General features: G+C 41.7%; 1 protein-coding gene across 1 annotated transcript in view; it reads left to right on the top strand.

The window, feature by feature from the left end:
- LOC310864363 (neprilysin-like) overlaps positions 1 to 25,678 on the top strand; it is a 55,081-nt gene that overhangs the window by 6,351 nt on the left and 23,052 nt on the right. The window contains exons 2-6 of the mRNA XM_083773021.1: positions 1,574 to 1,750; positions 3,388 to 3,423; positions 3,556 to 3,717; positions 24,275 to 24,355; positions 25,605 to 25,678. The exon at positions 25,605 to 25,678 is cut by the window's right edge and continues 22 nt beyond it. Coding sequence (XP_083629147.1) covers positions 1,574 to 1,750; positions 3,388 to 3,423; positions 3,556 to 3,717; positions 24,275 to 24,355; positions 25,605 to 25,678 — 530 coding nt within the window. The remainder of the gene's footprint in view (positions 1 to 1,573; positions 1,751 to 3,387; positions 3,424 to 3,555; positions 3,718 to 24,274; positions 24,356 to 25,604) is intronic.

Below are 25,678 nucleotides of genomic sequence, written 5' to 3' on the forward strand. Positions count from 1 at the left end.
CCATATCTTGATCCTTCCCCATCCATCCTTCCTCTTCGATGTATCCCTTTTGACTGATACCTGTCCATTCAAACTCTAGACTCGAGTTCTCAACAGGCCCGAAAATTAAGCCCCGGCCCTACCTGTGCCCTCATCAAACCCTGTACACTCAAGACACTGCCCCCGCTGCCACCCTTAGAGCTGACCTGTTCTGACATTCCATATGTTGATCTGACCTCTTCAAACCCTGTACACTCAAGACACACTCCATATATGGCCAGTACAGAATTCATTCCATATGTTGATCTGACCCCCCATGCCAAAGCACCAGCGCTCGCCCAGCAGTCTGCTGTCACCCGGGCGGATAAAGGGCGAGGTCGCTTCTCGCCCTAATATTTTGTAGTTATATATTGTGAGCAGTCTGTGGAGCATGTCACACCAACATTTCGCTACTTGTACTGTAGCTACTTGTAGTGAGTAGAACTCACACCTGTGTGAAGTGAGCTGTTCAACTATACTGTGTGGGGGTCCATGGTGGGTCCCCGCAACATCCCCCAGGAACGCGCCCAGGGGGCCGGCCTGGTTCCGGCAAGCCTTCCCGCGTCCGAAATGGTCGAGAAATGGCAGAGTTACCGTGTTGCAGCTTTCTGTGCTCGGACATACACAGGGACAGACACAGGGACATACATATACACATAGCTGTGTAATGGAGCGGAGGCAACGCTCAAAAATATAAACCTCTTTCAATCCTTGAACCTTTGAAGCTGGTCAGAGTGCACTCATCCCAGCTAGCATTTTTAAGACAAGGTACCTTTTGACATCAGCTTGTAAAAGTGTGTATGGCAAGGGTGTGTGTTGTCTGTGTCTGTGTGTGCATGCGTGCGTACATGTTGCGTCAGTTAAGGATTAAGGATTAATTGCCTTTAGAGAGCTTGCTGGTTACATGAGTTTTCACTTGCCTCCAGACTTCAGAGGTGAAATCAATACCTCAGGGAAACCGAGAGTAAAAAAGAACCCTTTACTTTCTCTGCTATAGAAGTCATCTTTTTGTCTGGAGGATAGATAAAGGGTAAGAAATGTTCCCACTTATTTATTTTCTAAGCTTGTTTCCCATATTTATTTTTGATTTTGTTGTTCCTTTGGTGTCTGCTGCTGCTTTCTCATCACGTATAGTACACCTTTCATTTCCTCTCTTCGATTTGCACTTTGTTGACAAGTGACTGAAATGGGGGATTGATTCTATTCCAGACAACTACTTTATTGTACTGCTTTACGTTTATTACTTAATCATGTACAACAGCTTCTGAACGTTTTCATTCATTTCCTCCCCATTCATCTTAATTTTAGTTGTACAATGGAGTTGAAGTTATCTGTAAACTGAAGTATCTTTAGCCCAGAGCACACCTGTAGATGTGTGTTACCTAAGTGCGCTACAATGGAGTAGCGTGCCACAAATATCTACAAGCTGTTACAGCTTGTACATTGCCGGCTACCTTCGGTACTCGACTCCATTGTACAACAAATTCAGGCTCATATGTTCCTTCCCTCTTGTTTCTGCCCTGACCTTCCTCTCTCGTCTCCTCTCCTACTGTAGGTGAGTTGATACAGCCAGCAGCTGACGGAGGAGAGCTGAGCATGACGGAGACAAACGCCCCAAAGTCGGCTAAGAAGCCAAGATGGACATCCCTTGAGATTGGTCTCATCACCATCGTCTCCCTGCTCTTCATCGTCATTGTAGCTCTCGTCATCCTCTTTGTCACGCAGAAGACTGGTGAGTTCTGAAATTCTGACTTTAAGCTAGCACTTTTTTTCAAAGGGGGTTGAAATGTTTGAAAATATGTGTTGACTTGATGCCATATGTATTCCATCTGAAGAAAACGAGGATTATACAGAGACAGTGGAGATGGAGCCACTTGGAGGGGGGATGAGGGGGGAGAGAGGGAAGAGGGGTGAAAAAATATTCCTGGGAATTGCACTTGTGTCCTATGTATACATAAAAATGCTGTCTATACTGTACTGCTTTTTCCAAATAAAATAAATATTAAAAAAAAATATATATATATGAAAATAGTGTAGGGCCGACTGCATCTCCTGGCAATGTAGCAAAATCTAACTAGATGTGAAAAGGTCTTTACACAAATGTAATTCAAATGAAATAAAGTACATATACACATAGCCTTGCTTTCACATCTTGAGAATACGGCAACACAAGGTAGAAGCAGGAATCCTTACAAAGTCTACCTGCCCAGGTTAATTTCAAAACGTTCTGAAACATCATAGTAGGCCTATGAATTTCATATGACTAGTGTATAACCATAAATAATACTAGGAAGGAAGCTGCAGGCCATTTAAAATCTGCCCTCATGCTACGATTAGCTCCTGGGCCGAACTTTGAACATGTCTGCTATAAGCGAACCACCCAGTTATGTTAGGAATAATCAAATGATCAGCCAAAATGTCTCTCCATCAGTGAGTACGTAAACAAATAATTGTGCTCTTACAATTTGCATGCATAGAGTGAACTGAACATCATGGACTGACTGCTGTATTCGGGTACAAGGTACAGTAGGTTAATATGCAGAGAACCCTAAAGAGCTTTTAGACTCTGCCCTGGAATCTGTGTACAATTATGGTCAAGTCATGCATACCTCATTGTTTTTAACCAAGGGTGTTGTTAGGGCCTCCACGGTGCGAAAGTACAATCACTGAGCCAGAGAGATGAATGCAGTGTGCAAAGGTCTTTTACTTTTCAACTCCCATACGACTCTGATACTGCCACAAAATACATTAGTGTCAAAGGAAATGGCACATGAAAGTGCATTATTATGACGCAGGCGAAATAGCGTGCCTTCAAATAAAATAGACCCCCCCCCCCCACACACACACACCTTACATAAAATGCACAACATTTCTGTAGTCCAGCCGACTGTCTTCACGACTGGTCAACCCGAGGGGAATTTATAAGAAATTACTTTAATTTGGGTTTTATTTACTGCCTCATGAGGTCACAAGCAACCATGGTTTGGTAGAAGAATAAAATAGATTAAATCCAAGCAAAACAAAAACATATATATTTCTATACACACACACTGTATATATACTGTATTTGTGAGGGTGTGTGTTGGTGTTTGCTGTATACAGGGGGGGTGGGGGGGGGGGGGGGGGGGTGGTGCGTAAGTAGGGGGGTTGCATGTGGAAAGCACATGCACAATTTAACTTTTTTTTTACGGACAACAGAAGCTGAAGTCCTTGTCATGTCTATCAGTCCCTCCTAGTACTGATAGACAGAATGATAGAGAATGAATTACTAGGCGCGTCAGTTTAGTTATCTTACTTGATAATTGCAAGATTATGTGAACCCTATCAATATTAATAGGGAGTGATGGCTTGTTGTGTATTTTATTTCAGATGAGATCTGCACTACTGCTGACTGCACACAATCAGGTAAGCACTGTGTGTTGTGATGGTGTATGACTGTATGTGTGTTGGTCTGTTTGTATGAATGTATGAAATAAACAATTAAATAAATAATAACTCCCACAGTTTTCAGAGCTTATTTCCATTCCATCCATATAGCATCTCGTTTGATTGAAAACATGGATGCCAATGTGGACCCATGTGACAACTTCTACCAGTATGCTTGTGGAGGATGGCTGAAGAAGAACGTCATCCCACAGACCAGCTCAAGATACAGCACATTTGACATCCTGCGAGATGAACTGGAGGTTGTCCTCAAAGGTCAGACTTGAGCCTGAGTTGTACTGAGTTGCGCGAGGGTGTCGCGCACGGAAATAGCAGAGTTCACAACACATAATTTTGTACAGCTTGTGGAGCTGTTATATTCAGTGCTTGACACCGGTGCGCAACCATGTATAAATCAGGTCATAACACACACTCCCACACATACTCATGTGTTCACACACAGTCAATATGAAATTACACACACACGCATGCACGCACGCACGCATGCATGCACGCACGCACGAACACACACAGACACGTACTGTATAACATCATGCAGTAATGTTACATGTTTGTACTTGAACATTATTAAGCTAAAACGGCTATAATAACAGCCTAGCAGTTTTTGAAGAGGCTGTGATTGGGCTGGGGGGCATCACAGATGCTGTGGGAATTTGGCTTCAGAGCTGCCTACCATGTGAGCTGAGGGTTTGTCAACAGAGCTGACATCTTCAGTCTGTGTTTCAACATTTCGCTCTGGCTGTACGTGAGGACATCAACACATGGTGAGAAGGGAATATTAACTGTGTGTGTGTGTGTGTGTGTGTGTGTGCATTGCTAGGCACGACAGAATTGTTGACCTATTAGCTAAGGACATAAGTTCATATGTTTCATCATCTGCCAAAATGTATAAGCATTCACGTGTTTCAACTGCCATGTTCATGCACAATAATGAAAATGATGCTTTTTCAGATGTCACAGCTAATACACCAGATATTGTTGTTGTTGATGAGGACAGTAGAGAAGTGACCATTTTGGAAGTGGCATGTACATTTGACCACAGTCTGGAAGAAGCATTCCTTACCAAGGTGCTTAAGTACCAGCGTCTTAAGGATGCTATTATACAGCTTGGCTACAGATGTAAACTACTTGTGTTCATATTTGGAAGCCTCGGTAATGTCCACAAATCAGTCGTGAGGGGCCTGCAGATTGCAGGCATGCCCAAGCCGAGAGCTAAGGCATCGGCAAAATTCTGTTCAGTGTCTGCAATAATTGGCAGTCGCCATATATGGAGAAGGGGATGCTTTTTGTACCCGTGATCTGTATCTGATGCACTTGTTGTAGAGTTTTCTCAAGTTTGCGCATCCACTATTGTTTGTGTTCAAGAAATGTCTTGTAAAATGGTGTGTGTGTGTGTGTGTGTGTGTGTGTGTGTGTGTGTGTGTGTGTGTGTGTGTGTGTGTGTGTGTGTGTGTGTGCGCGTGTACAGTAGCCTACTATACATTCCCACAAGTATAGTCGAATTTGAGAAATACTCAAATGACTACTGGTCATCGCAAGATAAATGGTTGTGTCATGGTTAAAATAGATTTCTAGATTTGCGGGTAGAGTTTGGATTGTAGAGTTATGCCAACTTACGGTTCGGAATGGCTCCCTGAATCAGAACAAGTGCCCATCTGGGCACAGGTCTCCACCAGGCGGATAGGAGTGTGTGTGATGTTTGGCAAAATGTTTAGGAGTTACAGGTGTGTGTGTGTGTGTGTGTGTGTGTGTGTGTGTGTGTGTGTGTGACGCGGCTTGGCCTGTTGTAGTGCCACCATGAGGCTGAGTTGAAAATGTTCAAGTGGCATTTCTTCATCAGCTAAGTGGGAATGTGCATGCACAATTTCACGGAAATCACACGATGTGTTCATGATTTGCAGCATTTTGTTTGAAACTGAGCACTCCTGCGAACTTTGGAAGCCAAACTTAGACAACAGGATGGAGTCTGAAAAATATGAAAGACCCGTTTCGTTGAATGGCTCTAGAGAGACTGTGTACCAATCTGCGTGATGTTTGGACAAAATCTGTAGGTGTACTGTCCAATTTTCCTTTGCACAAAGCGGTCTCCTGGTGGCGCTATAAGAGGCCAATGTGAAAACCTTGGGGCAGAGGTTCAGCTGTGGCATTCAGGGAGTGTGTGTGCAGAGTATGGCTGCGATCAAGCCAACGGTGCCGGAGATTAGCTGTCCACAGACAGACGGACGGACACACATACACACACACACAGACGGAAGGACAGAGTGCAAAACATACTCTCTCCCCATGCCTTCGGCCTGGTGGAGACAAAAATGCATTTCATACTGCCACAGAAGATAGAACATCCAGAAACGTCTGTCTTCTGGATGCCAGACCCCGCCCACCACGGCTTGTTGGTGGCGACTAGCTGGAGCCAAACGGCATACGTACTGTACACTACAGCCAACACCAACACCAATGTACGTGCGCGGGTCATGTCCTGACAGCACTAAGAAGGTATGAGAGTCTCATCAACCTCATCGTGACACAGTCGGTTGCTACAGGGAAGATCATAATACATTGTGTGTTTGTGTATGTGCGCACACTGCACAGTGGTGTAAAGTAACTAATTACATTTACTCAAGTAGCTACACTGTACTTGAGTACAATTTCGGAGGTACTTTTACATTACTCGAGTATTTCCAATGTTCAATACTTTTACTTTTACACTACATCTCAGAGACAAATATTGTACTTTTACTCCACAAACAATATTTGAAACCTTTAGTTACTAGTTACTTTGTAGATTTAGATTATTATTACAAAACATACATTAACCACATTTAACCACATTTCTGCCTTTTGGAAATAGCAGATCTACAAGCTCACAATGCGTCGCAAACTGCTATTTAAAGAAAATTATACATTTTCAACTTGTGAACTACTTTTGGTACTTCAAGTATATTTTGATAGCAATAGTACTTTTACTTATATACAGTTTATTTATTTTTATTCCAGGCGTTCACTTGTAACAGAGTATTTCTACATTTTATTATGCCCCACTTGGGGCTCCAGACCTTTAGCTTTAGCACGTCTCTAAAGCTGTTTATCACTGTCAGATAGGCTGGAGATGATTCATTGGATTCAAGACGGCTGTTCCAAGGAACATCAAGGATTATCATCTATTACCACGAATCAACCTCTTTATCTGTGATTAAATACAGTTTTGGTATGCAGCAAAAATGTTTGTCTCAATCAGTGATTTTGAAACTTTAGTGTGCCCAAGACACACCAATAGGCAAGTCAAAATATAAGGTACACCTTTATTCATAGCGAAAATAGTGATCATAATATAGTATTAGTAAAGTAGTGCAATTAATTGCATTGAGATTGTAGGTCTGTTATTTTTGCTATTTTTTAAAGTTTGAGGAAAAATTATGATTATTAAATTAAAGAAAATTACATTCAAACTTTTCAACTATACTGACATGGCCAAAATAGGGACGGCAGGTTGGATGTGGTTTGGGAATCACTGGTTTAACTGAGAGGCCTGTAGTTTGTGGGTGGCAAAATTACACACCGAATAGATGACTACATAGTGCACAGAATTCCAATGAATTCGTATGTAGCTCCTCACAACAAGTTCCTGTAAGCCTAAACTGTCACTGTGAACGCTGGAGCATTCCTGATGTGGGTGTGTTAGTAATACTCTGCTGACAATGGCAAGTTTGACTAATGACTAATGATCCATATCTACAGTAATTGGCTAATTATTGTTGACTGGATAAGCCGCTCATACGATATTACAATAGCAACATAGAATGCAATAAAAGCAGTGTTTTTGTGTTGGGTTGTACCTTCTCATTTTACCCACTGTTGTAATATGTTGTAGGATAGACCTGCACCCCTTGAGGTGGTCCTAATTATACACATTGACTGCCTAAGACCTAATTTATGTCCTATCAAATCCAACGCTTCCGTGCTTAAGACGTATATACGTCCTATGGTCTTTATAGTGGTATGAGTTAGGTCTCGGGACGTATGCTATGCTACATACATTAGCATTGGGTTGCTGGGCGAAGTAGTAAACAGAAAATGAACGGGAAACTTGTAGTTGTTTAAGTTATTTCAAATGCCTTTATCTCGGATTTATTTCCCAGATTGCTCCCTGGTCAAAATAAGCTTTATTCAACGGTCCATAACCAAAGAACTGACGATTGCGGTAACACAATGTGATATGAGTCATAGTATAGAAAGGAACATTGTTGAATACGTAGTAACATGATGTCATGTTGTATGATGAAATAAAGTAGTATATCCATATACGTACATGTAAGCGGGTGAATCAGTGTATAGCCTGGGCACCATTTCATTTAGGGCAGGGTTCCCCAATAGGCGGCCCGCGGGCCATTTGCGGCCCACAGAGCGCCCCCTTGTGGCCCATGAAAGAAAAGAAAAAAAGTTATTTTTTGTGTTTGTTTTTAAGGGTCCCAGATATAAATGGCATTAAATGGGGGTCAGTAGCCTATGCATGTCAAACTGGGCATCCTTTTCAAGACCTCGACCTCGCGCGTGCAGACTCGGCCCCCAGCCTGGTACGCTAGTCAAAATATGGCCCTTGAGGAAAATTAATTGGGGAACCCTGATTTAGGGTATATGATCCTGTCGGCAGCGGATGATATCGTTACGTCATGTTGTAGTATTGTTTTGTAGTCGACAGGCAGGAACAACAGGCGGCAACTTCCTTTTCCCTCAAACCGATTTTTCTCAATAAAAGCTACAGGCTACGAGAGCTTTTATTGAGAGGGAAAAGGAAGTTGCCGCCGCCTGTTGTTCCTGTTTGTCGACTACAAAACAATACTACAACATGACGTAACGATATCATCCGCTCCCGATGATAAATAATAATAATAATAAAGCTGATCTGATTAGGCTATATTCTCTGTATGTGCTTAATATATAATATGAAATCTTATTCTTAGGGCCTACTGCTTGCTTAACAGAGAAGTAACTCATCTGTAAGATCAGTCACACACCACCCTTAATAGATATACTGTAGCTCTTGACCACAACAGAGGATTACTTAATTCACAACACCCACACGTTAGCGGCAGCTGTACTTACTCCACAGCTGTGTGTCAAACTTTTGACCCCATCAATTTCACTGCCGATAAACATTAATGTTAACGCCTGCAAACTAGAGACATCACTTAGGATTTTTACTGTCTAGACCTTGGCAGTTAACTTCTCTTAAGCTTTCCTTAGTCCTTTAAGCCTCTGATAACAAACAACAGGCTGTTAATGGACATTTTAGCATGTTCACTTCTAATGATGTTGATATTCACCATTTGTATCATTGCTGCCATATTTTATTATATGCCATATTATTACAATATAAAATTAAATACTTTCACATAATGGTGGCTCTTTATAATGTTTATGACTGAAAGATACATCTCAGGTAAGTTTTATCTTTGAATAAAACAATTAAATTGCCCTTTTTATTCTAAAAATACAGTGTAAAATACTCAGTGTAGCCTATTTTCAGCACTTCTATTTGCATATTATTATTTGCACGTTATTTTTGTGATTGTTTGATTGTGGCCTATTCCTTAATTTCACTGCATTCGCCCTGTTCTTCAAAGTGAGTGAAGCGGACATTTTTTCATTCATGTCATCAAGTGCAATCATTTGTTATTCAAATTCCCTCTTTTACTGTGAATTCTGTAAATTATTGATAAATTCTCACACACTGCCTGGTTTACTACTCACCCAATTAAAAAACGTGCAGTAAACAAATAATAATTCTATCCCATCATATACACCTTTGTGGATTTCGAAAGCTCTCATACATACAGTAATTATCTCACCACAAGCGTCAATCAAGAAGCAGAAATTCACATTTAGCATTCAAATTATACTCAATTCCTCCAAGCTGTTTGGTTTACCAGTCAGCGCTGCAATGTTATGTTATATTCTTATGTGTTCTTATGTGCACATTTTATCGTGTAAAAATCGCGTAGAGAGTGTGTGTGTGTGTGTGTGTGTGTGTGTGTGTGTGTGTGTGTGCGCGCGTGCGCGTGCGGATGTGCATTGATGTGGTTGCTTATGGACAGATGAAGCCATAAAAGACAGAGGGAAAGAGAAGGAGAGAGAAAAAAGAGGGAGAGAAAGAATGAGTGAGAATGACTGGAGTTAGAGAGAAACAGCTGGCTTTTACGGTCTCAGCAGTCCCACTTGTTTCTTGTAGTTAACCACTTAAGCCCTATACTCCAGGGGTCTAGCCATGGCCCACTCCTTCCCCTCTACAACGCCACATCTCTTTAGTATTGGCTTCATGTGTTTAAAACTGGAGTTGATGAAAACAACGGTTGTCTTGATGGATGGACTAATGCAGTGGCTCCCAACCTTTCCTGGATCAGTGTGCAGCCTTTTGGCTGCCCTGCTAAGTGGTCGGGTGGGTGGGCCATGTGTATTTTCAGAGCATGTTAATTTGAATGATCAATCGATCAATTGTGTTCCGACTAGGATCAAAAGTATCACTTTAAATAGTGTACAGTAGACTGAAATGGGAGAGAGAGAGAGAGAGAGAGAGAGAGAGAGAGACACAACACGGTTGTCAGGATCGGGACTTGCTGGACATGCTGTCAGGCTGGATTAGCGGGTGCTCGGACGTCTACACCAATCCTCCGGGTCACTTTTTAATATTAATATCATATTATCATAAAAAACTTTGTGTTTTGCCAATAATTTGGGGGCCCACGGCCCACAGGTTGAGAACCCCTGGACTGATGTATTTGGAGGTGTAAGCCCCAGAAATGTGAGGCCTCACAACAGTACTGACCTCGTCTCAGGGACATGTCATCAGACGTGTGACCACTGACCCGTGGGCTTGCTGCCGCTGCCTGCCTGTCAGTACATCACCCCCCACTGATTGATGGAACCTAGTAACCTACTGCTGCCAACAGCTGCAGTGGGGTGGAAACACCTGGACACAGCAGTGCCTCAGGTGGTTTCATAGCAATAAATAGGCTCTCAATCTTGTGTGTGTGTGTGTGTGTGTGTGTGTGTGTGTGTGTGTGTGTGTGTGTGTGTGTGTGTGTGTGTGTGTGTGTGTGTGCGTGCATGCGTATAAAGGTTTGTGGATGCTTGTAAATACCTTAAATTGTTTTAGTCGTAAAAAGCTATAAAAGGTGGGTGTATGTTCTTTGTTTCTCTCCAATTCAGGTGTGGTGTACTCTGAAACAGTTTGCCCAATTGACCGTGAGCTTTTTAATTACCATCTTTTTAATAGGCTATGTCAGCAGCCAAACATCCGGTACCACTTTGTATTCACTACATTGTAGATCTTCCATGGACTCTATTAGGCACAATTTGCTCAGAAGAACTACTCCACTGATGCATTTGCAGCCAACACAGAGGCCCCTTTTCCACCTAAAGAACTTTGGTTCTACTGTAGAACTGGTTCTGTTCTACATTCTTGGAATCTTGGTGCTTACAGTGCCACCAGGAGGCCAATTTTTGCAAAACATTTTTAGTGTGGTTGCCCTAATAGTTTAACCAGACTATAGTAATTGTCACACTTTAATTTTATACGGAAGAGAGAATACAAGGGCAGGCACAGCATATTCAGAGATGTGCAGTGATGAGTTTGTATTTTAATTATAATCAATGTCATGAGTGAAAAGAGCTTTTACTTAATTGTAACCATAATGTAAAAATATCGATAGTTAAATGCTAACTAGCTTTAGCATTAGCAGTTTTACCATTACATGGCTTATTGTAAGCTTATTGCTGCTTCTCTTCTTCCTCGTGAGTTTGCGCATACCGGTAACTCTCAATCACAGTTTGCATGTAAGAATGGCATAACTGGTGTAGATAGTTGGCCTATATATAAATATAGAAGATAAAAGTAGCGTTGCGTATCGACTCGAGACTATGCCTGCAGCAGCCTTGATCCCGTCCCGCGTCATGTAAATACAATCAGTACATCTCTGTGTTGCGGCACAATTTGCTCCTGTCCTCGGCATTATATCCAGATAGTGAAAATAAAAACAGTCCAAAATAGCAGTAGTGTTGTTGAGTAGAGACGATTCAAGTTACGTCAGCTCCATTGTTTGTTATGCTATTCCTATACTCTTCTTCTTCTTCTTCTTCTTCTTCTTCTTCGTGGGGTTTTATGGCAGTTGGCATCCAAATAGTTTTCCTATTCTCTATGCTACAGACAGACAGATACCCCGGAACTTGCCGGAAGTGCTTGGCAGTTTGTACCACTAGAGGGGGGGAGTGGTCTCCATCCAGTAATCGGCCAAAATACCCATGTAGGCCTATAGGCTTTTAGGTATTTTCTATTGATGTAAAAAAATATATACATTTATTTATTTTGGTTGGCCTTTCCTTCTTCAGTGCCTGTTTCGTGCATGTGCACTGCCGTTCACTTCCTTGTTTGCGGCCCGATTAGAATGGCTCATAAATCTAAATCTAGGGCGCTCTCCATGGTTTTGACCAAAAGAGCAATGTTCTGTCTTCATTTCTCACTTCAGGAAGCATCTCGTTCGGAATATAAACGCTTCTAGAGAGACTTTAGAGTTTAGATGTACCAGCGTGAGGTAAGAACAGAAGATTATGCCTCACTAGTCCAGTAATAATGTATTTTTGACCTCAATCTAATTGCAAAAAAACCAAACTCAGCTGATTTTGTATCTTACATAATGTCCTAGATAACATACAAAAAGTTGCCTGAAATTGTCTGAGGGGAAAGGGTTGAAAATGACCTGTACAGTATGGCCACCATAGACATCCAATATAAGGCAAATAATTTCAAAATTTCCTTTTGCTTTAAGTAAATGTGATGAGGTCAGCACATTTGGGCAAGTGGCTATGGCCGGTATTAGCCCAAGGAGTGTTTTATGCAAAACTAATGCTTGGAATGGACTCAGCATCGTGAAAACACCCTAGTTTGACATGTCACATGCTACTTAAAGCAAAAGGAAAATTTGAAATTATTTGCCTTATATTGGATGTCTATGGTGGCCATACTGTACAGGTCATTTTCAACACTTTCCCCTCAGACAATTCCAGGCAACTTTTTGTATGTTATTCAGGACATATGTAAGATCCAAAATCAGCTGAGTTTGGTTTTTTTGCAATTAGTTGGAGGTTGACCCCTTTTTTCCCCATATAATGCCTGTACTACACGGTTTTGGGGGGTAACGGAAGGCGGGGCTTTTCGGAGTGAAATATGCCTCATCTGCTGGCACTCTGCTGGCACTAGCGCCATTATTTTGAAAAATTCCCCAGCAAATTAAGTGTTAACCGTGCGTGTGTGCGTACATACTTGTTTGTGTGCTCATACTGTACTACACATGTTCTAAGGTTCTCATTCAGCTGTGTATATAGAGGGAGGACATGAGTGTTGCTGTTTACTTTATGAGATGAAGGATTGTATGACACAATGGTAAATCCCCCTGTGAAGGACACATTGTAACAGAGAGGGAACAAAAATCCATTATTTCACTGAACATCTGGTATACAGACCTATGGCATCATCGACAAACCAGTAGATTGTGACCAAGAGATAATATTCATTGTGACAGCAATGCCATCACAAGGTGGTGGACAATATTTCTTTGAGGCAACTGTGCCATCACAAAAGCCTTCATAAATGGGACTGCTTGGCAGATTATGACAAGGCAGAGTCAAAGTGCTTATCTTGACGACAGTTAAGCTAGAATGTCTGTCATACAATGACAAAAAAAAGAAAAAAAGCTCGACAAAGATTCAAGAAGAGTGAGAATTGAAATGCGCAAGACCACAATTATTTCTCATAAACATAATGAGGAATACGAGTTGTATTAAAGGAGAATTCCATACTAAAAGGCTTTCTTACCATTCTTTGTAGTTGTTACGTCCCCACCAAAGAGGTCCAGGTGTTATTTTGTGCAAAAGCTCCTTATTGGCTATTTCCCCTACCATATGCCCTAAATTAATTGCATTGAATTGAATGGGATGTATGGGGTGTTGTGCTAATTCGCTTATTTCCATCGCTCAAAATTATATATTTTTTGTATATATCCTCTCTTCATAATGTAAATAACCCAAGCGGCACACTTTACTACTTATTTAGATGGAAATAAGCAAATTAGCACAACACCCCATACATCCCATTCAATTCAATGCAATTCATTTAGGGCTTATGGTAGGGGAAATAGCCAATAAGGAGCTTTTGCACAAAATAACACCTGGACCTCTTTGATGGGGACGTAACAACTATAGTACGGCAGCTTAGCAAAAAAATGTGGACACGGCTGACAAAAGCGCCAAATTTTTTCCACATGTTCTCCATAACCATACGTTTCATTTTGGAAGGGGAGCCACGTCAGCAAGATGTCAGAAGGCGGCCATCTTGGCGTTCAAAGATGGCCACCATGTAATATCTATAAGTGCCACTATCTCAGCTTCTAAGCCACTTAGGTCAATCTTGGTGTCAAAATATACATTATCTGGGTCAAGGAATGCAATAAGGTCATTGAGAATATAACTAGATGTTTATTTGTGCCAATATCAAATAAATAGGTCATTCTAGCAACATATTTACATCATCTTCAACTCTTTTAGCAGTCAGATACATTGAAAAATGGAGCATGAAGTGAATGATAACAACATTCAAATTATCTGTTACATTTACAACTGCAAAGAGCTGTGCAATTCCAGTGTGCCTTCTTACATGAGCACCTTGCACCACAACCAAGCTTACAACCACACTTGACCAGTTCATTGCAGGCTTTTGACACCATAGGTAGAGTGCTCCACAAAGGAAGCCAGACCTGCTTGTCAACATCCAATGTCCATCCCCATCCTTCTGGACTGGGGGTTGGCTGCTGGGCCAGTTCAGACGTGGCCCAGATCCCAGACGGGTAGACCACTCGCTTCACGTGCTGCAGCAGTGAATCTTGCGTTGGTGGAATGTGTTCTCAATTAATGTAAAGGGCATCGGAGTGCTTCAGTGGTGTGTTGTTGGCATATAATACACAATGCCCAATCCATTATCTTCTTCAGAGACTTCAGTCAAAGGCTGCAGTCACTGCAAAATACAAAAAGTAGCCTACCTTATAGTATATGTGTGTATGACTGACTGCTGACATATAGGCTTAGGTTAAAAAATTATTGCATTAACTAATTAATATTCAAGCCGTTCTCACAGTCCAATTTCTCACCTGAGCATTGATATTTAGCATGTGCCTGTCTGGCAGTTTCAGCATCCAGTTTCTCTGTCAGCCACTGCAAAATACAAAAGGTAGCCTACATTAGGCCTATGTTAAAAATGTCAGTAACTAATTCATATTCAAGCCGTTCTCACAGTCCAATTTCTCACCTGAGCATTGATATTTAGCTAGCCCCTCTCGGAACCCTCCATAAAGCTTTTCTGAAATGTTGATGTCGCTTTATTGTAGGGTCCCTGTTCATAACTATATTTTCGTATGGGAATTTTGGAACGCGGACATAAATATGCTCTCTAACATCGTATCTGCGGCGTTTGACGGCCTTTTTTAGTTTAAGTTATTCTGAATTCGTGAACTATAAGTACCTATACAAACCGCTGCGAATATCTCCTGTGGCGCGGAAGCCGTTAAGTATTTTTAATCTTTGTTTGACCGATTTGGTCGCTTTATTTCTTCTCGTTTGTTTACCGTTTATTGTACCGCCTCCCGGTGTGCGGTTGGCTTGTGCCGGCTACGTCCCTGCCTCTGATCTGCTCTGTCATAGCTATAGCGCCACTAGCTAGCCAGATAGGCGGTACAATGAGGTGTCAATAAACAAGGAAGGAAGAGATTAATCCAAGCTTCCAAATCGGTCAAACATAGATTAAAAATACTTAACGGCTTCCGCGCCACAGGAGATAGTCGCAGCGGTATGTATGGGTACTTATACTTCACATATTCAGAAGCCCTCACACGAAAAAATGTCGTCAAAGAGCGCAGACAGGCCATAAACACGTTGTTTATGTTTTATGTATGTCTGCGTACCAGGTGGCATGGTACTGCTGGAACAGGACCCCATGCTCTGTGTCGTCAAAAAGTCAGAAACTTCAGTAGCATTGGGTTCTGCTTGGAGGGCTAATATTTAGCATGTGCCTGTCTCAGTGGCTGACAGAGAAACTGGATGCTGAAACTGCCAGACAGGCTGTCTGGCAGTTTCAGCATCCAGTTTCTCTGTCAGCCACTGCAAAATACAAAAGGTAGCCTACATTAAGTCTATGTTAAAAATGTCAGTAACTAATTCATATTCAAGCCGTTCTCACCCGAGCGTTGATATTTAGCATGTGCCTGTCTGGCAGTTTCAGCATCCAGTTTCTTGGACAGCCTGCATTATGACCAGAGATACTATTATTTTCTTCTAGAAAAACACAACAGAGTTATTTTGGCCTTTATTCCAACAGTACCTATTTAGGTATTGGATCTAGTTGCATACCTTGCCTTGACACCTTGCCCTGATATCTTTGCATTCACTTTCACTGACTGAACAATAAGATGTCAGATTAATGTTGATGTTACTGTCACATAGAAAGACATTTGATATAGATTTGAAAGACATGAGATCTGTCAAATGCTCTGTCTAGACTAGAGCTATCAACTAGCAAACATTAATAGCAACAACACACAATCAGTACTCACATTGTTTACTTGAGTAAAAGTCAGGAATCCAAAATGTACAAAGGTCCAGAATCCAAAATGTACTTGAGTAAAAGGTATTGGCATCAGAATTGACTTAAAGTACAAAAGTACTCATTATGAAAAATCTAATTCGAAAATAGCAGATGTGCAAGCTCTAGGCTAGATGACCTACAAATGGAAACCGAGGGCTTAAATAGACACAGGGATTAACAGGACACAGGTGCAGAACTCAACAAATAATTAGGAGATGATTGGCAGAGGCATGAACAGGGCACAGGTGGAAATAACTAATAATCACAGGGAGGAGAAACAAGGCAGGTAAACACTAACTAGTCAGACAGGAAACAATAGGAACACTACTACAAAATAAGATACAGAGCAAAAACAAGTACAATACAGGACACCAAGGCAGCAACTAGAACTGAAAGCCCAAAACCAAACAGAATAGGAATACATCAAAGTAAAGTCCAAAAACGAACCATTATTGTGTACATATATTGCCAGAATGAACAAAATTATCTAATATTGGCAGATTTAGTCACTTATTGATATTCCCTATAGTTATATTGCATTCCTTGACAAAGAAAATGTATATATTGACACCAAGTTTGACCTTTTAGGTGGCTTAGAAGCTGAGATAGCTGCACTTATAGATATTACATGGCGGCCATCTTTGAACGCCAAGATGGCCGCCTTCTGACATCTTGATGACGTGGCTCCCCTTCCAAAATGAAACGTATGGTTATGGAGAACATGTGGAAAAAATTTGGCGCTTTTGTCAGCCGTGTCCACATTTCTCAAAAATATGGCCATAAGCTGCCGTACTACTACAAAGAATGGTAAGAAAGCCTTTTAGTATGGAATTCTCCTTTAAGCCAACTATGATGTCACTCCTGTTTTCCAAGTAACATTTTTGCAAATGCAATAGCCTAAGATTGTTTTTGCCAGTATCAGAGTTCATTATTTGGACCTGGTGTTGAGGGCATCTACAAGGGCAGGTTTAATTGCAATGCTACTGAATATTGACTAACAGAGCAAAAAAGAAAAGTTGTCGCAAGACACAGGCGTTGGAGCTTTTATGACAGCATGAGCAAACACATGAGCTCTCTGAGTCACATAAGCGTTGGTGATGGAAAATCAAGGGAATGGCTGCTTTTGAAGGGTCATGAAATGTCTTCCTTATTGGAGCTGTGGACAGTCTTACTTGGCTAAATTAGAATTCATGAGTGCAGATTTTATAGATTATTTTGGAACCACAGAGTGAAGAAAAATGTGAAATAGCTCAAGTCTGCACCGTATATGGGGTGTTGGGGTGACATGCATGCATTCATGCCTCCTTCTCTCCTCTCTTCTTATCTTTGTCCTTCACTTGTCTTTCTTTTCAGTCATGACCCAATTCTTTACAGAATGGGTCCAGTCTTCTAATGGTCCACAGGGAAGCTGATACCACAAACTGCACAACAGCAAGTCTCCTTTGGCTTTAGACAGCCATGGTATGAGAGGTTCAGGAAAGAGAGAGAGAGAGAGAGAGCACCAGACAAGTCAGTAATCCAATCACACACGCGATCTGTGCCCTTTTACAGGAAGACCCCTATGAAGGGTCCCTAACTAAGGGACTTCATTAAGATTAAATGAGCCCATAGTGCACAGTTGATACTGAGATAACAGGAAGGTTGGAAAGATTCTGAAAAGCGGGGCACGTAAAAAGAGTGTTACAGAGCTGGAGGTGTGAGAAGGAAAAACGACCTGAGTCAGCAATCAAAAGACTTAAGGTGTCAGACAAGAAAGCCCAGTGGAGGGGAATACAGCTGATTTCCCAGTATTTTTGGTGTATTTTAGGGTTGGCAAGCAATATATTTGTTGTGTCATTCAAGACACTTCTCCCTACGGAAAAGTGTGTTATAGTGAGCAGAATGCTATCATTCCGCAGCGTGTTGTGATCTTGTAGATCAGCGAATGTTCGCCCAACTCTACCATGGGACATACCTGTATACGTACATACTATTTAGGAAGATGGCGGTCTGTCCAACATTTTGGTCTCAAACCGTATATCTGGGAAAATGACTTTGTGGGTTTCCTTTGACTTTGCTGTGCATCATCGTGCTTCCCTGAGGGTGAATCCTATTGATTTTTATGACCCCATGGCACCACCCACCACCCATGGCCTTTCGTCTAACACCACCCAAGGTGGTGCTAGAAGAAAGTACCATTTGTAATATTTACTGTTTTCAAGTAAACACTTAGGACTAGGAACAATGCTGTTGTGTAGACTTTTATTCTAGCATGATAGAAGAAAGGACGCTGAACAGGCTGGTCAAGTTCTTCCAAAATATCGTCTTGCACACAAGATAACTAAATCTATTGGGAGGATTTCCAGGATTTTGTGAGACCCCATAACATTCCCTGTAGCACCAACCTTGAAGGTGTTGTAGTTTTGTTAATCCTTAATCCGTTTTGTTAATCCTTCAGTGAATATATTGTACTGTATGTACATTTGTGACACAGGCCCAGAAAATATATGATCATCCCTTGGCTGCACACTTTACAGGATAGCTCAAAAACAACATGGTAATGAGGCTGACAGAATGTCTATACAACAGTATTCACTTTATCATAACCAAAATTGCCATGTAAATATGAAAATGATATGGAAATATCAAGTTGGACTTATTTCCTCCTGTGTGCCATTATACTCACCACGGTCGTTAAATTCATTTCAGCTGAAAGTCAGTCTTTCATATGGATAAATGGAAGCAAATTACAACAGCTACAGTAGGTTCCAACATGTGAAAAGAAAAGCCATCCCAGAATAGTGGAGAAATGTTATAGTAGCAAAGCCCATGATTTGCTTCCATTCACCCACAAGACCAATGGTGAGGTCAGACACTGGTGTGATTAGGCCTGGCTTGCATTCAGCATCCAGTTCATTCCAAATGGTGTTTGATGCTGGACTAAGATCAGGACTCTGAGCAGGCTAGTCAAGGTCATCCGTTACTCATCTAAACAAACATTTATCAGTGAAAAAAGAGGAACTAACCATGTGCTCAATGGACATAGCAAAACGTGATAATGATAAAAAGGTGCTCACACGGATCAAAAACGGGATTAAGACATAGATAAAGAGAAAAGGATCCGGGCACACAAAGTTAAAAAATGAGGAACGCCTTTATTAAATTAAAAAGGCAACTGCCAACATGTTTTGACCTAAAAGGTCTTCATCAGAGCAAGAATGACATGACAACATTTATCAGTGGTGCCACTGTGGTGGACAAAGTATGAACTGTATAGCCTATTAATTGATTGATTGATTGAATACCTTAGTAGTCCGAAATGTAAGCTGAACGTGGTACAGAAAGACATTAAGGCTACTCAAGTACATACTCTTACTAACTACGAGAAAAACAAAAAGGTCAGGAAATTAAGAAAATAGTGTAAATAGTGATTGTAGATTTCACTATATTTGAAATAAGAGTTATGTCGCTAATTCATAATATATTTTTGGTACGTTAGCTCCTAGAAGTCCCTTCTTATAAATTTAGTGGCATCAAAAGCCCTATATTTATATTTGAAATGGAACGGTGTGAAAGTCAATTATGCATGGAGGGGCGTGGGGGGCATGGATAGGCTGGTTCCAGCCCTGAATCGCTACCATTACAAATATATATATGTCCTGGCGATTCAGGTCGCCAGGACAGGCGATTCGATCGAAAATCTGATTGCAGCAGCTGATTGGCCATCAGCCCCGTCACTCGACAGTGTCAAACAACAAACATGGCTGCCACCACTGCGGTGACTCGCGACTGTATAAATCTGGCTATTAAATCGATCTATAAATAGTTTCTTTACAGAAACGACATGTTTTATAAACATCATCATCCGACATATTTTACCGCTTTTGTTTACATGCTTGTAGCTCTCGTTGACTGTGTTTGTTTGGTTAGCAACCGGGTTAGCCATAGCCACATGATTGATAACACCATCATCTGCTTTCCTATTATTCTGATTGGTTGGTATGAACCAATCGCCAAAGACTGCAGCCTTGACGGGAGGCGTACTATCATCCGACAGAGCATTGCTACGAAGGAGCAATGCTCCGAGGTGCGCTGCGGGTCGGGAGAGGGTTGCGGTTAGGTTTAGGTGTCTGCCCCGGGGGAGGTTAGGGTTAGGGTGAGGGAGGAGGTAGGTTGTCGTTCGGACCAATGCTCCGTCGGATGAAAGGCATGCACTCAGCTTTGACAACGCCCATTCCAGAAACTGCTGCCGTGGAATAATGAAGTGAAACTAAATGAAAATTCAGACTGAGTGTCAGGCTAAGGCATGGAGGGATCATTACACAATATGTTGCCACCTACTGGTAATTGGAAAGTAATTGTGTATGTTAAAGTTTAATTGTGGCTATAGCATGAAGGTAGACCGTTACCAACGCTATGGTAAAAAGGAAACGATCCGCAGTGGATCTTCTTCATGTCAGTTTTGCTTTTTACATTTTGGCTATTTATTATTTACTTTCCAACACAAAAGTCACTAGTAATTAGGAATACTAATAGAGGGTCTGCAATGCGCTTGCATAACGCGAGTGTAACGTTTAATGCAATCAGATTTTTCTGTTTGGATGTATGGGCTGTCAAGGCCAGAAAGTGTTTTTTTGCCACTCAGTAGGCGTTCCCGCATGACTTCCAAGTATGATGATGATGTCATGCGCATACACTCTATTAGAAAGAGTGTCCACATTAACTTTGGTCATTATAGTCTAGACGAGAGACCCTTCCTGATAGTCTATGTACTAATTTGTTAATTTGTCTACTATGGGACTGAGTTATAATGTTGTATAGCCAAGTCCCTTAGTAGACAAAGCCTACAGTGGTTTGGCTCCCCTCAAAAACTAGACATGATTGTCCTTGTTGCAATTTGATGTCATGTGATGTTGAAAAGGCATTACCAAATCTGTTTCAATGCAATTTTGGTGATGCCTAAGCTTATTTGTGACTCTGATTAAACATAATTACAAATCCTTACACATAATGATTCACCGGTTTCAGCTGAATAGCCCCCCCCCCCCCCCCTCCCACCCCCCATTGATATTTGAGGACAGGGTAATTAGAGACATTATCATAATCATTATCAGTAATCATCATTTGAAGAGGCTTATGCTTCAATTCCAAAAGTACTTAATGGAAAAGTGGATCAGCTCATTGACATGACCACAGACTCTGTCAAGATCGAGGCATGACTTTGAGTTGTCAGACACAATTCACAGAGCTTTCTGCAAAAAACAAGTATTTTACCTTTTGTAACTACATATCGCTGTGGTATTTCCACACTGGCATACCTGTAACATTTGTACTGGGCAACATCGGGGCCAGCAAATGACATAAGACTCGTCCACTGTCCGCCACTATAGCCAAGAAGAAACATGTCCCTGTGTCCACCAAGAAGAGACAGACATGGACCACCTGTAATTATGCTATGGACCACTAGTGTCCAACTGTCTATGGACCACTAGTTGAGAAGCCTGGTGACCTAACATATTGTCATTTGCATGAGAAGTCGGAAGTCAAGAGGTTCCACAGAAAAGTGAGTTAGAATCTCAATAATTCTTTATTTAATTTGAAGATATTCCCCTCGCGTGCACACATCCACCTGGGTGACGGCAGGTTGCTGGGAGAGTGCTGGCGCTTTGGCATGGGGGGTCAGATCAACGCAGATCAATGCACTCTCTTGGGGTGCCAACTTGTGCCTTGCACTTATGCGCAAGCAGAGCACGCAAGTACTGCTACTAGCTAATGTCTAACTGCTGTTCTAAATCCTTTAGACCCGTTATTGACCTTATACCAACCTTGAAACTGACCTTAGTTACGTCACCATCAACCACCATTCTTCCCCCGACATACATACATACATACATACTCAGCCGATCACCAAACTTAGTTACGTCATCAAGAATGGTGGTCCCTTATTGGCTGGTGGACAACACCGAAATACGGTGGACAACACTGACATACCCAGCTGATCGCAGTACTTGCGCGCTCTTCTTGCGCAAGTATTGCATTTTGTACATACTGTATATGGAGTGTGTCTTGAGTGTACAGGGTTTAATGAGGTCAGATCAACATATGGAATCTCAGAACAGGTAAGCTCCATATATGAAGGGTGGCAGCCGGGGCAGTGTCTTGAGTATACAGGGTTTGATGAAGTCTGGCCATAAATGGAGCGTATCTTGTGTGTATTGGGTTTGATGAGGTCAGATTGACATGGAATGTCAGAGTTATCTATAACAAAAGATAAATAAAAATAAATAGTAGGTACATGGTCCACAAAAAATTGTGATGTAGAGTAATTCAATACTGTATAAACAACACTGATATACTGGTATTTTGTTAATTAATGTTGGTGGCTCAGTATTCAGCAAGGCTATTATTAACCTTATTCAATACGTGTACTAGACATTTTGCAGACCATACGCACATGATTATCCACTGGTTTTAGGTGAGTCAACTGTCTCATTTCTTTTTAGCTAAGACAAATCTTCTGCATAAGGAAGTTTAGTTAGATGACCACACAAGCGATACTTAGGTTACTTAATAGTTTGTATAGGACAAAATAAATAAATATTAAATAGTAAACAAATCCATTAAATTGCATAAACAAAATTATGACCTAGGGTCTTTACACACTCTGAGTTAAATTTCCACAGATGTATTTGCAGCGTTACAAATGGATCACATTGCCAGACTATATTTATAGTTAGAAAGTTGGCTTCACCAGTGGAGGTCAAAGTTGTAGTAAAGTACAGTGGTCAATGGGGAAGGATCATATTATTCTATCATGGCTGGAATTGTTTTGACTGTAGTTATCTGATTTTGATTGAATAGTTTATTAGACAGAGTCCCCACAACATCCAGACCCCCAGGAACACACCCAGGGGGGCGGCCCAGTTCCGGCGAGCTGCCCCATATCCAAAACCGTTGAGAAATGACAGTTACCGTGTGGGGGTCCCCAGGGTGTCCCCGGAACATCCAGACCCACAGGAACGCGCCCAGGGGGCCGGCCTGGTTCTGGCGAGCCTTCCCGCGTCCGAAACAGTCGGGAAATGACAGAGTTACCGTGTTGCAGCTTTCCGTGCTCGGACATAAACAGGGACAGACATACATTGCTACCTAATGGAGCGGTTAGGTGAGTACAGTCAAACGCTTAAAAGGGATAGCACAAAAAAGTCCTTGCAGTCTTGTTTCCATTTAGGCCCTATTCAATCAATTCATAGACAAATCTATGATTGTTGTAATGTCATACAAAAATTAATTTAACCATACCAAGAAGAAATGTATGCCATGTTCCCAAATCCCAATAAAGATCATAATGAAAGTTTATTATGATAGTAATGCAACAGTACATGTTTATTCCAATATGTTGTTCATAACATTTTATGATAATTATGGTACTGCTGGAGGGCTTTCAAGATTCAAGAGGGTTTTATTTGTCACTCACTCAAGCATTGAAATGTTAGTGTAGCATGTGGCAGGATAACAAGATAATAGTGACAATACTGTATGTACAATTTGATAATGCTGTAGTTATATAATAATCTTATTATGATATGAGATATTATAATAACCAAACAAACCCATAAGGGTCCATTTGGTTCCATTTGTACACTCTACAAATGGAAGGGTCTATCTGGTAAGGTTCCTAGAGTAACTATCATTGATTTAGCTGAGGAACCCCTGGGGTTCCCGGACCTCATGTTGAGAACCACTGGTTTAAACCATGTGAATGTTTTGGTTGTTGACAGTCTAATCAGCCCGCAGTCGATTTGTTCTGTCCTTGGTCTCATTATAGTGGCACAGTTCGCAGTTTCTGGACTTGTGTCAGTGCTTGTTCTTTGCCGGTGAAGGCAAAAATGTTTTGACAGAGAAAGAGAGATCGTTCCAAGATTGGACAGCTAAAACTCCCAGAGATCAAATCCATATGGGCTGCATGTGATTTTCTTTTCAAAACCACAAATTTGACAAATCCTAGTCTGTACTTCCTGTGAATGCTGAATTGAATGTCTCCACTCTCCACCTCCCCACGGCCTCATTTGTTACCCCCCACCCACGCCGCCGCCTTTCCTCTCCATCCTCCCACCATATTCTGTTTCTTTCTCGCCTCCATTATAACTGTAGGTGTCCTGGAACGACAAGTAGAAGGGGAAGCTGAGGCCCTCACTAAGGCCAAGACTCTCTATACATCCTGCACCAATGAAAGTGAGTCAATGTTAAAGGGATTACTGTACATCTGAAACAGTGCCTTCTATTGAGAGTTGCGCCATTGAGTGTGACAAATGCCCATTGACTCCAGTGCATTCCATAAACATTCCGGTTCTTCAATGGCTCAACTCTCCTTCAATGGCTCTGATCTGAAATGCCTCTTCTTATCTAATCCTACTACTGTGCAAATCTATCTTATCACCGGCATTATTTCACTGATCAGCGGCTAATTTCCAAAATGACTTTGAGCTTTAACCCATTCAGGCCTAAGGCCGATTCTAAAAACGTCTCTAAATCCTGACCTAAGGATTCTGAAAAACTTCAAATATTGATATAGCAGAATTTTTTTTTTTACATTTTTGAATACTGTACATACTGTACAGAACCCAAATATGGCCTGAGGGGGTAAGATACAAATAGGGGTTCCCGCCCAGAATGGGTTAAGTAGTCCAGTTCTTCTCCTTTGTATTTGTATAATTTGTATTTCCCTACGCAAACACACAAGATCACAATGCTGAATGTTGACATATTTTATTATTCTTTCAGCTGTGTAACTCTTGTTTACTAAGCAAGCAAAGCAAGCTCTAACGGCACGTTATATTTTTTTATGAACAAGGACACTCTGGGGGAGCCCGGGATCAAACTGGGAACCTCACAGTTCATCTTCCGGCCACTTTACCGGCCACTCCCCCTGAGCCGCTGCAGAATGTCCAATGTCATTCAAATCTATAACTATAAATGCACCAAGTCTCTGTGTGTACGTCTGTAATCCACGTAACTCGAGAAACGTTCGCCCCACCTACTTCAAATCTACACGTGTTTCACACCGACACAAGGCGCACAGTGCCCGGTGTCGTCAGTCGGTCGGACCCACAGTTGTCCAGAACCGCCACACAAGGCCTCTGCCCGTGACCAGACTCCATATTTGGGCATGCCTAAATACGGGTTCGTCCCACCGAGTTCTGACATCTGCATAGACTCCATCATTGGGCATGCCTGGTCATGAATGAGGATACCGCTGACATCACGATATAAGTGCAGTGCCCGTTGTAGAGTTGGTCAGACCCACGGTTGTCCGGAAAGACCACAAAAGTCCTTTGCCCGGGCCCTGGGCATTGCCCCTGTCCAGGCTCACACGGGCACTGGCCCCACGGGCACTGGCCCCTCGGGCACCGCTCTAGTGTAACCAAAAGGACAAAAGCTAATCTGTCTGTCTGTCTGTCCTTCTGTGTTTGTTTTGTGTAAGGTCTAATTGAACTCAGAAGAGGGGAGCCATTGCTAGAAGTGCTCAATGATGTGTATGATTGGCCAATAGCTACG

This window comes from Protomyctophum parallelum (assembly GCF_964188405.1).
Source record: "Protomyctophum parallelum genome assembly, chromosome: 9".
Classification (NCBI taxonomy): Eukaryota; Metazoa; Chordata; class Actinopteri; order Myctophiformes; family Myctophidae; genus Protomyctophum; species Protomyctophum parallelum.